Source organism: Hyperolius riggenbachi, chromosome 7, assembly GCF_040937935.1.
Source record: "Hyperolius riggenbachi isolate aHypRig1 chromosome 7, aHypRig1.pri, whole genome shotgun sequence".
Lineage (NCBI taxonomy): Eukaryota > Metazoa > Chordata > Amphibia > Anura > Hyperoliidae > Hyperolius > Hyperolius riggenbachi.
The window spans coordinates 290,014,856-290,032,186 of record NC_090652.1 but is presented as its reverse complement, the minus strand read 5'-3'; the positions used below and the strand labels follow the sequence as shown (position 1 = coordinate 290,032,186).

The window sequence follows — 17,331 nt, the reverse complement described above, 5'->3', positions numbered from 1 at the left end:
AAAAAGTTACCACTGAGTTTTAACCAGCCGGGCGGTATGGACGAGCTCAGCTCGTCCATCACCGCCGGAGGCTGCCGCTCAGGCCCTGCTGGGCCGATTTTCTTCAAATAAAGAGCAGCACACGCAGCCGGCACTTTGCCAGCCGCGTGTGCTGCCCGATCGCCGCTGCTCTGCGGCGATCCGCCGCGAGCAGCGGCGAAAGAGGGTCCCCCCAGCCGCCTGAGCCCAGCGTAGCCGGAACAAAAAGTTCCGGCCAGCGCTAAGGGCTGGATCGGAGGCGTCTGACGTCAGGACGTCGGCTGACGTCCATGACGTCACTCCGCTCGTCGCTATGGCGACGATCTAAGCAAAACAAGGAAGGCCGCTCATTGCGGCCTTCCTTGTTTATTCTGGGCGCCGGAGGAGATCGGAAGAACGCCTCCGGAGCGCCCTCTAGTGGGCTTTCATGCAGCCAACTTTCAGTTGGCTGCATGAAATAGTTTTTTTTTTATTTTAAAAAAACCCTCCCGCAGCTGCCCTGGCGATTTTAATAGAACGCCAGGGTGGTTAACAGTATAAATATTGGAGCAAGAAAAAAGGAGAACACCAACAATTGATTAGGACCTGTGCTGGAGTGCTGCTGAACCACACTGTAGCTGCACAAGCGGTTACCCCGCTACATGTGTATCTTTCTCTTTTTCTGTATGTTTCTGCGGATTTGGAATAACGTCTGTACTTCTCATACCTTGCAGGATCGAGCTGACCGCGCTGCTCGCTATGCAAAGACAAAGGAAGAACAAGATGCCGTAAAAGCAGCAGAACTACAAGCACGACAGGCGGAGATGGACGCCAGGAAGGAGGCGGCACAGAGAGAGCGAAGGTGATGCCTCTTCCTGTCTGAGTATAGTGATAGGAGGCCTCACTGTCTAGCACTCTGTAGTGCACCCGTATGTAAATGATCACCTGCCCGGCCTAGTCATCTACTGTCACCCAACTCCTCTACTCTTGTTTATATTTGGAGATGGGCAATGAGAGAAGACTAGCTCGCATGCTAAGGCCTCGTTCACATCAGGGCCGTTTCTGTGCGCTTTCCACAGCGCACTGCCCTGTGCGATCAGCAAGGTATTTATTTTCCCATGTAACTAAATGTAGCTGGTTCACATCTATGCGCTGCGCTGAGCAGCGTTACAGAAACGTAGGGTTGCATGCATTTCTGTGCGTTGAGCTGGAAAGCGCACATCAATGTAAGTGAATGGGTGCGTTTTTAGCGCATAGAAGCGCGTACAAGCGCATGCGGTTTTTACCCCTAATTGGAGAAAAAAAACACATTTACATACAAAAACAAAGTTTTATTGACAACTGCTGCTGGTACAACAAGCAAAACGTGCTTTAAAGAAGCGCAGCGCAACGCACAGAAATGCGCACTAAAGCGCATGCGTTTTTTACCACGCGCTTTCACGCATTTTTCAGCGCAGCAGATGTGAACGAGGCCTAAGTGTATGCAAGTTAGATTTGGAACCTCAGGACGTGCATTTGAGTAGCACAATTTCAAGCTGCAAGGAAGCAGAAATGATTAGCATCTCCTTGTCCTCTGTTTATACCGTTTTCTTTTGTTGATCAGGGCATTTAGCAAGAAAGGGACTGTAGCTGCAGACTCTAGCCTGGAACCCGCTACAAATCGCTATCGAAATCGCTAGCGTTTTAATGAGCGTGTTGTAAGTGATTTCATGAGCGTTTTCTGGCAATTTTGGTAGCGATTTGAAAAAGTGTCAGCGTTTTGCCAGCGATTGCGTAGCGATTAGTGTTTCTAATTCTGATTGGCCCTTTCAATTAATGTTAATTCTTTTTACAATGTGCAGTAATTTAAAAACGTTAGCAAAATCGCTCTGCATAGGGATTCATGAGCGGTTACGACAGTGTTTAAATACTTTACATTGCAGAAACACTAATGCTCAAAAATGCTGCATGTCCTGCATTTGCGATTTTGGTTATCGCTCCAGTGGAATTTGGCCCATCCATTAACATTAGCTGAGCGTTTAGGGAAATCCCTAGCGGTTTGAATCGCTCCCTAAACGCTCAAAAAGTGCTCTAGTGGGTTCCAGCCCTCAGTCAGGCTCTGACCGGTTCATTGATTTGAATGCTAATTGTATGAACACACTGCAGCAGAGATCCAGCAGTGATGCAGGAAACCACTGAATTGGAGGACAGGATAGACCGGTGCACTGCACACGTTTAAAGCCGCCATATTTATTGCATACCTGTTACAGAGGCGCCACCGTGAGATTTCGACACTACGTGGTGCCACTAGTAAAAATATTGCTAATTTAACCACTTCGCATCCAGACCTTGTTTTCCCCTTATTGACCAGAGCAGTTTTGACGTTTTAGCTATGTCCCTATTCAATCAGCAATAACTTTATCCTTACTCACAACATGTAAATGATCTACATATAGTTTTTTTCAGGATAAACTAGACTTTCACTGGGGGATATTTTTGTCCCGAGAATTTTTTTTTCTGCGCATTTTAGTGGGAAAAAAGAGGGGAAACGTTAAAATTGCATTATTTCTCAGGTTTTCTTCAATTCTAGTAAAAAATAAAAAGTGCTACAGTAGGTAAAAGACATGTCATCAGTATTAAGTCCCCCCAAGGATAGATAGCCAGATGTGTGCCCAGTATCAGACCCCCCCCCCCCAGTACAGCCAGATGTGCCCCCCAATATCAGCCTCCATTATAGCCAGATATGTCCCCGCATTTGCTACCCCCCACATATATATATACAGCTGCGTACCCCAATAAAGCACCCCTCATTATAGCCAGATGTGTTCCCTATTATAGCCAGATGTGCCCCCAGGATTAGCGCCCCCGCCCCACTATTGCCATATGTGCCCCCAGCATTGTTATATCCCTCAGGACCATCAGATGTGCCCCCATTATGAAATCCCCCACCCCGTTACCCTGATGGGCCCCAATAATAATTTCAACCCCCCCTTCAGATTTTGAACTCCCACCCTCTGTTATGGGCAGCCTGATGTGCCCCACCCCCCTTATCACTATGCCCCCCCCCCCCCCCCCCCGATCATAAAAAAAAATGCCCCTGCAAGATGAATATCTCACCTTACCTGGTTCCTGCAATCATCCTGCAGCTCCAGCCTCCATTCTCCGCAGTGCACTCAGCCCTCCGATGCCAAACATCCGGGTCCCGGCTTGATGACGTCATCAAGCAGGGACCCGGATATTCAGCGTCACAGGGCTGAGTGCACCGCGGAGAATGGAGGCTGGAGCTGCAGGATGATCGCAGGAACCAGGTAAGGTGAGATATTCATCTTGCAGGGGCATTTTTTTTTTACGATCTGGCCACGGAGGGGAAAGATGAATGATCACGCTGTTTGCTACAGCGATGATCGTTCATCTGCGGGGGTGTCACTAATTGGCTACAAGGGAACATGTTCCCTTTTGCCAATTAGTAAGGCAGCTGACAGTGCCGGTGGGTGCGCTCTAAAGCGCACCTGTTCCTGCACAGCAGGGCTGCAGCCAGGTCAGTATATCTACGTGGCTGTGGCTTGGAGGGTGCCACAGCTGACGTAGATATACTGTAGTGGTGGGGAAAGTGGTTAAAGGACAACTGTGAGAGTCGTATGGCGGCTGCCATATTTATTTCATTTTAAGCAATACCAGTGACCTGGCTATCCTGCTGATCCTCTGCCTCTAATACTTTTAGGGCTCGTTTCCACTGTTGCGGTGCAGAATCGCCTGGATTCCACCGCTGATGAAATCGCATGCGGATGCTATTCCCCATGCGTATTTTGCCGCGAATTCGCATAGGTGAGGGTATATGCGATTTTAACCATGTCACTGCCTGTGTGAATTTACATCGGTACCTATGCGAATTCGCATGCGAATTCGCGGCAAAAAACGCATGGGGAAAACGCATGCGATTTCCCTATTAAATACATTGCATGCGATTCGCATGCATTTCACTCTCAGGCGAATTCGTTGGCTCTTTTGTGCGTTTTTTCACCGCTCAAAAAAACGCACATCACCAACGCAACAGTGGAAACAGGCCCATTCACTTGCATACCATGTGCGAATCCGCATGCGTTGGATGCATGCGGATTCGCGATAGTGGAAACGAGCCCTCAGCGATAGCCCCTAAACAAGCATGCAGGTCAGGTGTTTCTGACATTGTCAGATCTGACAAGATTAGCTGCATGCTTTTTTCTGGTGTTATTAGACTAGCAGGGCAGCCAGCCAACTGGTATTGTTCAACAGGAAATAAATATGGCAGCCTCCATATATCTCTTACTTCAGTTGTACTTAAAATTACTGATATTTTACTGTGCGCTTACCCAGCATCCATTCTCACACTAAACACACACCCAGTGCACCCTGGCTCCCAAACTGCCGTGTTTGTGATCATAACCTCCGCTAATAGTTCTGATTGGCTATTACTACCGCATTGGGCACCCAGTTACTGATAATTTGCACAGGCAGTCTATTATACTATTATACACCTGCCAATCCCTACATTCAATTCACCTGATCCAATATTTATGTATTTTTAATTGTCTGGCTGTCCTGCTGTCCTGGATCACTCTGCCTCTAACACTTTTAGCCATAGACCCTAAACAAGCATGCAGCAGATCAGGGGTTTCTGACTGGATTTAGCCACCTGCTTCTTTCAGGCATGTGATTCAGAAAGACAACATCAGGGCTGCCAGGTAACCAGTATTGTTTAACAGGAAATAAATATGGCAGCCGCCATATATCTCTTGTTTCAGGTTCCCTTTAAAGAGAATCTGAAGCCTTTAAAAAAAAAAAATACTTGCCTAAGGAGAGGGAAGGCTCTGGGCCCTACAGAGCCTTCCTGTTCTTCTCCCTCATTTCGTTTCTTCACAGGCTCCTCGGAAGTCTAAGGGAGCCTGAGTGCTCCTGAAGACTGGCGGCTCTGTACTGCGCGATATAGGGCACTTGCGCGTGCTCAGTATAGCGTAGCCATACCTGACGCAGAAGAGAGCAGTCTCCGATCAGTCAGACTTGTAACAGAGGAGCCAGTGCAGGAACGGCTGGACTAGGGGAGAGGAGCGGGAAGGCTCTATAGTACCCCAAGCCTTTCCTTAGCTAAATATCTGTGGTTTTTTTTTTGTTTTTTTTTTGTTTTGTTTTTTAAAATTTTCGCCTCAGATGCCCTTTAAAAGCTTCTGGGCTGGACCTGCATGACATTGCTAATGATGTCTCGGAAATTACCATTTGGAATTACCCTATATTACACAATGCAAAGTCATAGTTCAGGGCCACAGTTAAAGGGAATGTCCGAGAGAAATAAAAAATTACTTACCTGGGGCTTCCTTCAGCCCCTGGCAGCCATCCTCTTTGGTGGAGATGCCGACGCCGCCAGGTTGGCATCTACTGCGCTTCAGCGTTCGGCTCACCGCGTCGCACTGACGTCATCCGAACTGTACAGGCGCTCTATAGGCAGTAGTAGTGTTATGGAGTCTTGCCCAAGGCCTCCTTACTGAATAGGTGCAGGCATACTGAGCATGAAGAGCTGAGATTTGAACCCAGGTCTCCTGTGTCAGAGGCGGAGCCCTGAACTAGTACACTATACTAGAGACTGACTGTAATGTATTTATACTCCTAAACTCTGCTGCAGATTCGATCACTCTGAACGAACTGTGATTTTTTACCTAAAATCGATGTGAAAGTATTGATTGGGCAGGATGGAAAATCTAGGACAATCAGAGATGGCTTATGAGCGGCGGTATGTCTGTATGCATTTTTAAAGGGAACCAGAGAGGATGAACTATACATACCTGGGGCTTCCTCCAGCCCCATACGCACGGATCGCTCCCACGCCGCCGTCCTCCGCTGCCTGGATCCGCCGCCACCGGGTCCCGTCATTGCCGCGAGTCGGCAAGTCGGCCGGCGGACGCGGCCAATTCTCCGCATCACAGGGTGCTCTCCCCATACAGATACGCATGTGGCTGCTTACTGCGCAGCCGCATGCGTACATGTATGGAGGAGCCCCTGTGATGCGGACAATTGGCCGCGTCCGCTGGAAGTGACGGGCCCGGTACCGGCGGATCCAGGAAGCTGAGGACGGCGGCGTGGGAGCGATTCAGGCTTATGGGGCTGGAAGAAGCCCCAGGTATGTATAAAATCTTTGCCTTTTTTCACCCCTCGTTCCTCTCTGGTTCCCTTTTAAAATGCATCCATTGACTGCTATTGAAGCACAAGCCCTCCAAAATGCAGCATATATATAGTGCATTTGCGTTTTGATGGATATAACTTGGCAAGTGTGGAGAGGGTAAAATGCCAGATTGTTAGAAATGCCGTTGCTGATTGGCTGTCTATAATATGCTGCGATCTCTTCTCAGGACTGTAGCCAGGATACAGTTCAGACTTCCCGATGGATCTTCCTTCACAAACCAGTTCCCCTCGGAAGCCCCCCTGGAAGAGGCGCGGCAGTTTGCTGCACAGGTATGTCTGGAATTTCATCCTTTTTTGGGCTCGTTCACATTTAGTGCGTTTTTGGCCTTTTTTCAAGCGCAGGCGATTTTCAAAATCGCCCACAAAAAGCTTGTGCAATGATTCTCTATGAGAAGGTTCATATCAGCGTGTTTTTGGCCGCTGTGCCTGCACCATTTTTGGGGCGATTTTGCTTTACCGGTAGGTATAGGAGAAACGCTAAACGCTCACAAAATCGCTTTGTGCAGCGGTTGCGTTCGCGATTTTAAGAATAAATACCTAGTATTTATTTTCCGGGTCAAAGAGTTCACCTCCAGACTTGCGTCAGGGAGTGAATTAAAAAATTGCTCTGCAAAAGAGCTTTAGAAAAGCGTTTTAAAAAAGTCGCAGCGTGCAGTCAAGCACCGGGAGGCGTTAAAAAAAATCGTGCACAAAATCGCAAACTGCTTGCGATTTTGATTTTAGATACAAAGCCTTAATGCTGAGTCTAATGCTAGCAAAGTTTTGGTACCTCAGATGTAATGATTTGGGGGGGATACCTTTTTCTAGTCATAGTGTCCTTATCTTATCCATAGGAAGCTTTCTGTTATTTGCATTCTTGGATAAGCTTGATACTTTAGCTCACATTAAAAAAAATCTTTACACAATCCCACTGGCACTGCACAGTTCATGAAAGTTAGGCAAAGGCACCCAGACCAAGTGAAAAAAAAAATTGGAGGCATATAGGGACCTATTTTGGAATAAAAAAAGGTGTTTCATATATATTTGGGGCACTATTTTTTGCAGTTTTTTTAATGTTGGGAGATTACAACCCCTTCAGATCATTGAACGCGTGTTACATTGGTCAAATTTTTAAAATGTTACCATCATCAATCAGAAAAAATAAATTGAAATAATTGTATGGTGTGTGGCCACGTTTTGTGGAAAGGGACAAAATGAATGGGGCTTTAAACAGAAACTCAAAATGGAACACTTTCAGTATTATAGTACATTTTTCTCAAGTGGAATTGTTCAACTGCCAAAATGAGTTTGCTGATGAGTAATACAAATACCTTTACACAGTTTTCACAGTGGAATTATCGACAACTCAGTATTTTGTTTCACAGTTGGGCTGGAGAGTCTGAGAAATGAATAGCGATTGACTCTGCTCGCTCTCTCATTCCGCGAACTTCTGCGGTGGCGGTTCTGTATTCCCCTCCATTCCCTGCGCTATGCAATGGTGTCATTGTTCTGAGCACCCGGTCCGTAACATGTAGCGACAGTTTCCTGTTACATAAATTACAAGCTTGCAGCCAGGGGTGTGCCGGTTCTGCATAATCATTTTGCCTATATGCTGTGCCTTGACCGGTAGATGCAAGGCAGCTGTTTATCTGAATGTGTTTTTTGATGAGTGGGTTACAAGTACAGTAGATTATTTTTGTGTACTAAAATAGAGAAATGTTGTCCAGAGGCATGCTGTACCTCCGTAGTACCAGCAGATGGCAGTGTTTGGCCTCTATAAAGATTTCCTGTAAATCTAATAAACCTATGCAAACATCCTGGAGGCTTTAGTGAAATCCAGCCTCTGTTTATATAACTTGGCAGGTAGGCAGCAAGGGTGATTTTTGTGAAATTGGATTTACTAATGTGTTATTTTGTGTGCCGTTTATAAAATGCTATTAAAAGGTGAGAATAAAAACCCATTTGATTTAATTTTTAGAAATGGTATCTTCATGCAGTATGTGCCTGACCATTGTGCTTATCTGTCTGATAGCAGTGGAACTAATGCATACCTCCAAGAAACCTCTTTTTAAAGAGAACCAGAGATGAAGCAGCCTCTTGTATTTTACCTTATAAATCAGTGGGAACATGACAGTAAACACCTAATTTGCTCTTTGTTTCATTGGACCCCCTTGTTCGGTAGACAGAGCGGTGGGGGACGCTGCTGCACCCCAGGCATAACTCCCAACTGTCCCTCTTTTGGAGGGACAGTCCCTCTTTAAGGACCAGATCCCTCTGTCCCTCTTTCTTCCTCATGTGTTCCTCTTTCAGCACTGAAGTACAGATCTATGTAAATATATGCATTTTTCTACTGAAAATGTGCTTAAATACCTCTAAACTTTATTCCAATGCTTTAAATTAACCTCTTACTGACCGCTCCACAGCAATTGGCGTGAACGCGGCTGCAGCCCCAGGACCACTCCACGTTAATTGGCATGAATGGCTTCCTATGGGGCTTGCAGGAGACTGTGCGCGCTGATCCGCGCATCCTCGCTCTGGTGATGGAGCTCCGCCTTCAGTCTCCCAGTGGCGAACCCGGAGACTGTTAGACGGCAAAACTGCCGTCTAGTAACTAAGTACAGCGCTGCAATCTAAGGCAGTGCTGTCTCCTCTGTAGGCAGGAACAGCCGATCACGCTGATTGGCTGGAGGGGGAGGGAGGGATATAAAATAAATATAGTTATTTATTTAAAAAATAAAGTAACAAATATTTATTAAAACAAAAAAACATTGGAGGAGCGACCAGACCCCACCAACAGAGAGCTCTGTTGGTGGGGAGAAAAGGAGGGGGGAATCACTTGTGTGCTGACATGTGCGGCCCTGCAGCAAGGCCTTAAACCTGCAGTGGCCCATTTAATAAAAAATGGCCTAGTCACTAGGGGGTTTAACACCGCGGCCCTTAAAGGGAACCTTAACTGAGAGGGATATGGATGTTTCCTTTTAAACAATACCAGTTGCTTGGCAGCCCTGCGGGTCTCTTTGGCTGCAGTAGTGGATGAATCACACACCTGAAACAAGCATGCAGCTACTCCAGTCAGAGCACCTGATCTGCATGCTTGTTGAGGGGCTGTGGCTAAAAGTATTAGAGACACAGGATCAGGAGGAGAGTCAGGCAACTGGGATTATTTTAAAAGGAAAAATCTATATCCTTCTCAGTTTATGTTCCCTTTAAGTGGTTAATGTATTATTTTCAAATGTTAATCTGAAGGAAAATGAACCAGGATAGAAAGGGCCAGAGTAGTTTGAATTATAAAAAAAAGCATATTTTCCTTATGAAAACTTTATGGTATGCGTGCGTAGGGGTGTGGCTTAAGTGTCCTGCTTATAGCAAAAAGTTGGGAGGTAGGACCCCAGGCAAAGCCCTGCCTCGCCCGCCCCTAGAAACAGGTGTGTGCAGGAGGTGTGCTCAGTCACTCACTGAAGATTATTCTGAAGCTAGACAAGGCAGTAATGTGTGAGTTCTCACTAGTGAGGAAAGGCTGCTACTCTTCAGCTTATCAATTGATTTAATTCGTTATACCCAATAAGCATATACTGTAGTCATGTTGGTGTTACTTCTTGTGTTTGCAGACAGTCGGGAACACCTACGGTAATTTCTCCCTAGCCACAATGTTCCCCAGAAGGGAATTCACCAAAGAGGATTATGGGAAGTCCCTGCTGTCCTTGGAACTGGCCCCCAGCGCATCTATAGTTCTCTTACCGGTAAGTGTTCCCTAGATTGTCTTCAGAATAAATCCTATCTCTAGAACAGTGTTTCCCAGACCTGTCCTCGTGACTCCCTAACGGGGCATGTTTTGCAAGCAACCTCACTTATGCACAGGTGGGATGATTAGTGTCTCAGCTAGGTGGATTCCATGTAACTGAGACACTCATTACCCCACCTGTGCATAGGTGAGGTTGCTTCCAAAACCATGCACCGTTGGGGGGGGGGGGGGGTCACGAGGACAGGTCTGGGAAACGCTGCTCTAGAGGATATAGGCATATGTATTTAATGACTGACAGAGATCTCTATATATGGCCTGACTTTTGGTTCAGGTGTTGAGTATATTTCTGTTATATGATTTGTGGCTGCATTCTTACTTAACCACTTGCCGACCGCACAGTCATACCGTGCGGCGGCACAGTGGTAGCTGGAGGACCAGCGGCGCAGATCTGCGTCGCCAGGTGCCTCCCTAATTAATCAGGAAAGGCCGCTCGCACGAGCGGCCGTTTCCTGTTAGATCACGGAGCGGGTCTCCGTTAATAGCCTGCGAGCCGCTGATTGCGGCTCGCAGACTAAATGTAAACGTAGGAGACATTTGTCTCCTTTGTTTACATTGTACGGCGCTGCTGCGAAGCAGCGCCGTAAGGCAGATCGGCGATCCCCGGCCAATCAACGGCCGGGGATCGCCGCCATGTGATGGGACAGCCTGTCACTGGCTGCACAGGACGGATAGCGTCCTGTGCAGCCCGGATCACCAGGGGTGAGAGGGAGGGGGGGAATTTCGCCGCGGAGGGGGCTTTGAGGTGCCCCCCCCCCCCCCCCCCGCAACATGCCAGCCAGGAGGAGCGATCAGACCCCCCCTGCACATCATCCCCATAGGGGGGGAAAAAGGGGGGCAATCTGATCGCTCTGCGTGCACCCTGATCTGTGCTGGGGGCTGCAGAGCCCACCCAGCACAGATCACAAAAAATAGCGCTGGTCCTAAAGGGGGGTAAAGGCTGGCTCATCAAGTGGTTAAAGGAAACATCCAAGGAGGGGGAAAAAAAAAGATCCACTTACCTGGGGCTTCCTCCAGCCGGTGGCATCCGTACTGTGCCCTCGCCGCAGCTCTGGAGGCTCCCGGTCTTCTCCGCTGCAGAATAGACCTCGCCAGGTCAGGTTCCGGGTCGGCCTCTTCTGCGCTCCACCATGCAGGTCACGTGGTCTGGCCGGCGTCATCAGGACTGTACTGCACAGGTTGGGTTCTGCAGTGGAGAAGACCGGGAGCCACCGGACTGCTGCCAGGGCACAGGACGGCTGCCACGGGCTGGAGGAAGCCCCAGGTAAGTGGTTCTCCTTGGACCTTTACTTTAAAGGGAACCTGACGTGAGCGGGATATGGAGGCTGCCGTATTTATTTCCTTTTAAACAATACTAGTTGCCTGGCTATCCTGCTGATCTCTTTGGCTACAGTAGTGTCTGGATCACATGCCTGAAACAAGCATGCCGCTAATCCAGTTTAGTTAGGAACACCTGATATGCTGCATGCTTGTTCAGGGTCTGTGGCTGAGAGTATTAGAGGCAGGGGATCAGCAGAACAGTCAGGCAACATGCATTGTTTAAACGGAAATGAATCTGTCAGCCTCCATCTCTCTCTCAGCGCAGGCGTACTTTACAGAGCTCCATTAAGGGTCATTGGGTTGGGAACTGCTTAAAGTAAACCTGAGATAGACTAAATAAAAAAAATTATACATACCTCTGGCTACCTCCAGCCCCCTCCAGGCTTATTGTTCGCACGCCATCCTCCTATGCCTCCTCATTCGTCTGCAATTGGCCCAGGAAAGTCCTCCTGGCCAGGGCCACCTGCGCATGCGCTGGCCGAGTGTGGTCCCCTGTCTTGCTCCCATCGTTGGGAGAGTTCTGTGCAGGCAAAGAGCACACCCAGCAATGGGAGCAAGACAGGAGCATGCTCGGCTGGACTGGGCAATTTACCGGGGCCAGTTGCGGACAATCGAGGAAGCCGGCATGGGAGCGATAAGAAATCCCCATCTCTGGTACACGTTAAGAAAATAATTTGTAATTTATAGCTCTTTAGAAGGTTTGGTTAAGCACTTTAGAATTGTAATACTGGCCAAGCTCTCCATGTACTTCACTATCTCGTTTCTGAAAAATGTACATTCCGCATTGGAAGGCGATTCTCGTCTCTGGTACAGTTTATACAAGTCGATTTAATTGTTAGTGTGCTTATACTGAAGTGTTCTAAAAATACTGCTACTAATCAGTAAATGGAGGCACGGCAGTATTCTCAGCGCTTCATGCATCAGGTCGGTAGATATAACTAGACTGAACAGTCATCTGAAGCCTATTTCAGTGAGCTAAACGTTGGTTATACCTGTCCCTCTTACGAGACAACCTCTCTTTATTGAATTCACCCTACTATGTTCTCTTTCCAGGCTGGTCGGCCGGCTCGGGCTGTTGTGCAGTCTTCGGACGGTGGGGTCTGGGGGCTCCTGGGGACACTATTATATCCTCTCCTTGCAGTATGGCGGTTTATCAGCAACTTCCTGTTCAGCAGTCCTCCTCCAGCACAACAATCAGACAGGGAAGCCCATCCACAGCAGGAAAACACAAATCCAACGTCATCCAACACATCAGAGCCAAAGAGGTAAGTGTGGTAGGAATGCCTACCTGAACACTTGTGTGGGATCTCTGTCTTACAGGTGCAATCTGCTCAATATACGGTGCAATCCTTTAAAGGGGATCTGAACTCTTCCACAGGACACAAGGAAAGCACAGAGAAATCCACCCTGTGTGTTTAGAGAGAAAAGGGAATCCCTTCATTTTCAAGTAATCACAAATGTAATTTGAGCTCTCAGCTGTGTCGGCTCAGAAATTTGGCAGGCACCGCTACTATGTAAACACTGGGTTTCTTTTGCTGCTTCAATGAAAGCAGGAAGTAGACATTACATATTTATTGCAGAAGTTCTGTAACAAAGAAATCTTTTTCTTTAAAGTGTATTATGCTGTTGCTTATCTTTTAGAGCAGAGAAAAAGTTCTGAGTTCAGGTGGTTTTTTTTAAATCTCCCCCTCATGCAGTAGTCTGAGTTTGGCTATACCATATTACCTAGACTCTGCCACCCTATCCAAAATTTACATGGTGGCCTATGGCGGTGCCCAAACTACTAGGCGTGTGATGCGTCCATTTTAACTGATTCGGCCACGCCTTTCCCTGAACAACAAAAGGGGGTAGAGGGATTAGTGGTTGTATGGCCACACCCTCCTCCAGCAGTGACAAATGGCAGGAGTGAGTACAGGAAGTGTCAGGCCCCTCCTCCCTGTAGCTACCTAATTAAACAGGCGCCCATGGGAAAGAATGGTAGAGGATTTGCCTTACCTCCTATAGAGGATGCAAGTAATTAAATTAAAGTTGTTGTTCAATTTATCAAATATGGGATTTAGGTGAATCATTATGTATTCTATAGGAGGTAAGATAAATCCTCTACCATTAATCCCCAGTGTGTCTTTAAGATGAAAAGTAATACCACCTCTTCTCCGCCCACAGGGGTTGTCGGCATTATCCCTCAAACCCACATCAGTACACAGGGCCGGTGTTGCCGTAGAGGCAAAGGGGGAAATTGCCCCAGGGCCCCGACCGCTGCAGGGGCCCTGCACTGCCGACCCTGCTCAATACTGCTCGCACTGTTCCCCGGGCCTGTGTGTAAAGCAGCAGCAGTAATTGCTCACCTCTCCCACCGGGTGGCAGCTGCACAGTCTGTGCACTCTTTGCCACGCTGTCCTGCTTCTGTATGACCCTACGCGTGTTATGTTTAAACATGCCGGGTCATAGAGGAGGAGGACAGCGCTGTTAAGTGCCCAGAATTTACTGCTGATGCTTCAGAAGCAAGGACCTGGGGAGCAGTGGGGTAATGGCCGCGGGGGGGGGGGGGGAGCTGTTCAGGCTGGGGGCCCCACTATTCGGAGCCCTTTAAAACAGCCCTGTCTGAACAGTTGTAGAAATGAGTGGAGACCCCTATAAGAGGGCAACCAAGGGAACCAGTACCGCAAACGAGTAAGAGGGCGGTATACAAGGCCTGTATACCTCTGAAGTTATATCAGTGGCTGTCCTATAAGTAACATTCTTTTAGAATTGCCCACACACTAGTAGTGGTAATCCACCAGGTGTGGCTCCATTGATCTTTTTTTGCTCTTGTAGTCCTCACAGCAGTGGTTGGTGATGACACTGAATCCCTCCTACAGAAGACCGCAGTACCCCAGCTGTAAGCTAGTGTGTGCTGTGATCACTGATGCCTTGAAGAGCTCCTGTTTATAACTGGGGGAAGGGGTTTCGGGAATCCTAAAGTAGTTGTTGGTAGAGGTATGGGGGTTGGAATAGCTTTTGTTTCTGAGTTAAAGTGAGCCAGAGACAAATCACCCTCATGTATTGTACCTTATTATCAGTGGGAACATTAGAGAAAACACCTACCCTGTTCTCTGCTTCATCCTTCACTGCTAAGTCTGCCTCTTATCAGCCCTGATAAAATCCCAGACTGAACATTCAGTCTGGCTTTGCTCTGGAATTATTATAGCTAGTCATTATAGGAGAGCCAGAAGGGGGCAGGCTTTGGCTTTGAAAAGACATCAGAGAATACAGACTCTGCTATAATGATTCCTGAGCAAAGCCAGACTGAACGCTCAGTCGGGGATTTTATCAGGGCTGAAAAACAAGCAGGCTGAGCAGTGAAGGATGAAACAGAAAGCAGGGTAGATGATTTATCTAATGTTCCCACTGATATATATGGTAAAATACATGAGGGTGCTTTATCTCTGGTTCACTTTAAGTTCCCCAGCAGGGTGTCTGTTGGTACATGAAAGATGAATTTGAAACTTGCGTTTTTCGATTGCTCAGCAGGGAACCTGTTCGGAGAAGAGTACTTGAAAAACGAGCAGATGAATTCAAAAAAGAAGGCAAGATCTACAGATTACGGACTCAGGACGATGAAGACGAGAACAACACGTGGAATGGAAATTCCACCCAACAAATGTAATATAAAGAGATCTAGCAGAAGTTTATTTAGACTTTGATTTGAGCCACTTTGCTACGTTTGGGCGGGTCCTTTACTTTAATCACTGTCATACGGCCATCTAATTGGAGGGACATTGAGATGCTGATGATTCTGACTTGAATACAAATGTAATGCAGATTGTATGAAGCCTAAAGTGTACCCAAGCTGATGAGACATCATGGGATAAACCAGTGTTTCTCAACATTGTATTAGTATGTGCCCATTTTAAAACCCTGTACTCACCAAGTACCCCCTAGAATAGTAAACATCACCACAAGTACCCAGTGACAAATATATATTTAACTGTACTCCAAGTATAGTACTGTAGTACATAATTGGTTCTAAACAATTTCCAAACATTTACTATTGCTTTTAATTAGCTAAAACACTAATTTGGTGTTTAAATAATATCAATTTCTAATACTCTACCTTTGTTATTTTTGGTAAAATATATCAGGCCTGAGTACCCCCTGGAACCATCAGAAGTACCCCCTGAGGTACGTGTACCACACGTTGAGAAGCTAGGGGATAAACAGTGCAAAACATTAATAACCAGGCTGTTTTACTTGTATTATTTTGCTGCCTGAAAGAGTTCATTTTCAGGTGTGCAAGTGCCAACTTCTGTCTTGTCGGGAATATAGTAAACATATTAGCAAATTACAGTCATAAAGGCCCATTTCCACTAGCCGGATGAGATTACATCCAGCCGCGGGGGGCTTCCGGATACGGCTGTCACTGGCTGCTAAAGGGAATCGGACGCGTGCTGTGGAAATTTGTACCATGCCATCCATAATTTCCAAGGATCGCATCGCAAATTAAAAATTTGCGTTCTATGGAAAGTATGACTTTGACATGCTTTTTTCAGTTTTGATGCAATGTGAATTCACGGCTAGTGGAATTCGTGGGGCCTTTTCCTGGCGCAATACAACCTCCGAGAGCAGAGGGTGTTAGAAAAAAATCAATAGTGAACGTGTTTTCATTTAGAGAAACTTAATAGGCTGCCACTGAGCAGAGACAACAAAACATTCAATCAACTTTGCAAATGTTTAAATATAAAATAAAACCATGGCAGTGTTCTCCCCAGGCTCTTTTAGGCAGGTGCTGCATCCGGCTAATTTTGGTGAGCACCCGGCTGTCATCGGCTCACATCCGCATCCTCTTCCTAAGCTGTAAGCAGAATTGCACAGAGAAGTGCCGCCCCTTTATTCCCCCATCGTGCCCCACCCGGCTACTTTTTCATGCCACCCGGCTGGAAAAAAATTCTGTGGAGAACACTGCATGGGGATATCTAAAAAAAATAAATCATTTTTAGGAGTAGGAGGATAAATACAATTGTTTATCTCATCAGTTTATTTTCACCTTGGGTTCACTTCAAGGTCCATACCCACGGCAATATTTCATCCGTTGATAGATGAATGATCAGTCAAACAGATCTGGAGTTGCTAGCTTTTAAAGTAAAGCGGTAAATGACCATTACAGATGGCCGATGTATGATGATGCCTCGTGCATTTGGATAGACCAGTGATGGCTAACCTTGGCACTCCAGCTGTGGTGGAACTACAAGTACCATGAGGCATTGCAATACTCTGACAGCTCTAAGCATAACTCGGGGAGGCAGAGGCATGATGGGATTTGTTGTTTTGTCACAGCTGGAGTGCCAAGGTTGGCCATCACTGGGATAGACCATCATGACGGGTCAAAATGGTTCAACTCGTTCATGTGTACAGATATTTACATGATCTTTCCGCTAAAGTCTATGGCACTTCTCCTGCATCCTCTTTCGTTTAATGATTCAATCGTCTGCAGTCTATTGCTATTGTCCACGTCCCATCTGTAAAGATCTTTATTGTAAAGGTCGTAGAAACTTAATTTGACAGTTTCCAGCGATTCAGTCTTGCAGTGGGTACTTAGCTTTAGATTTGGACCAATCAAAACTGGCAGGAAGTGCATTTGATTGCTCCACTTCAGAGCTTCATACAATTTGTAGGCAAGCCAGAATTATTTGCATCTCAGCGACCATCTCTACATTTAATACATAGCAATATGCATGATTTAAGATCCTTTAACTCTTTTTTTAATTGAAGTTTGGTTTTTACAGATGCCACTCACTATATTATATGCTTATATGATAGATATATACAGGTTTTTCTTTTGTATATGGGAGAAGCGGTGAGATCGGCAGCATTTCTCCCCATCCTTTACATTCACCGCCGGCTCTCAGTGTTGGCTATTTCCACCAGAAGTCATGGAGATGACCCTAAACCTATCTATATAACTTATTTATATCGACCGGTTTCGTTATCACTTCCTCAAGACCTCAGCCGTTTCTCATAGTTTTACATCGTCAGTTTTCAAACCTTGCCAATAAAGATTTTTCAACAAA

General features: G+C 46.6%; 1 protein-coding gene across 2 annotated transcripts in view; it reads left to right on the top strand.

Moving 5' to 3' along the window:
• Positions 1 to 17,331, top strand: part of UBXN4 (UBX domain protein 4) — a 61,618-nt gene extending 44,287 nt beyond the window's left edge. The window contains exons 9-13 of one of the 2 annotated variants that reach the window (XM_068245920.1): positions 732 to 859; positions 6,354 to 6,456; positions 9,774 to 9,905; positions 12,338 to 12,549; positions 14,795 to 17,331. In XM_068245920.1, coding sequence (XP_068102021.1) covers positions 732 to 859; positions 6,354 to 6,456; positions 9,774 to 9,905; positions 12,338 to 12,549; positions 14,795 to 14,930 — 711 coding nt within the window. In that variant the 3' untranslated portion in view covers positions 14,931 to 17,331. Of the gene's footprint in view, positions 1 to 731; positions 860 to 6,353; positions 6,457 to 9,773; positions 9,906 to 12,337; positions 12,550 to 14,791 lie in introns of both variants that reach the window. The other variant, XM_068245919.1, reaches the window with a different exon arrangement.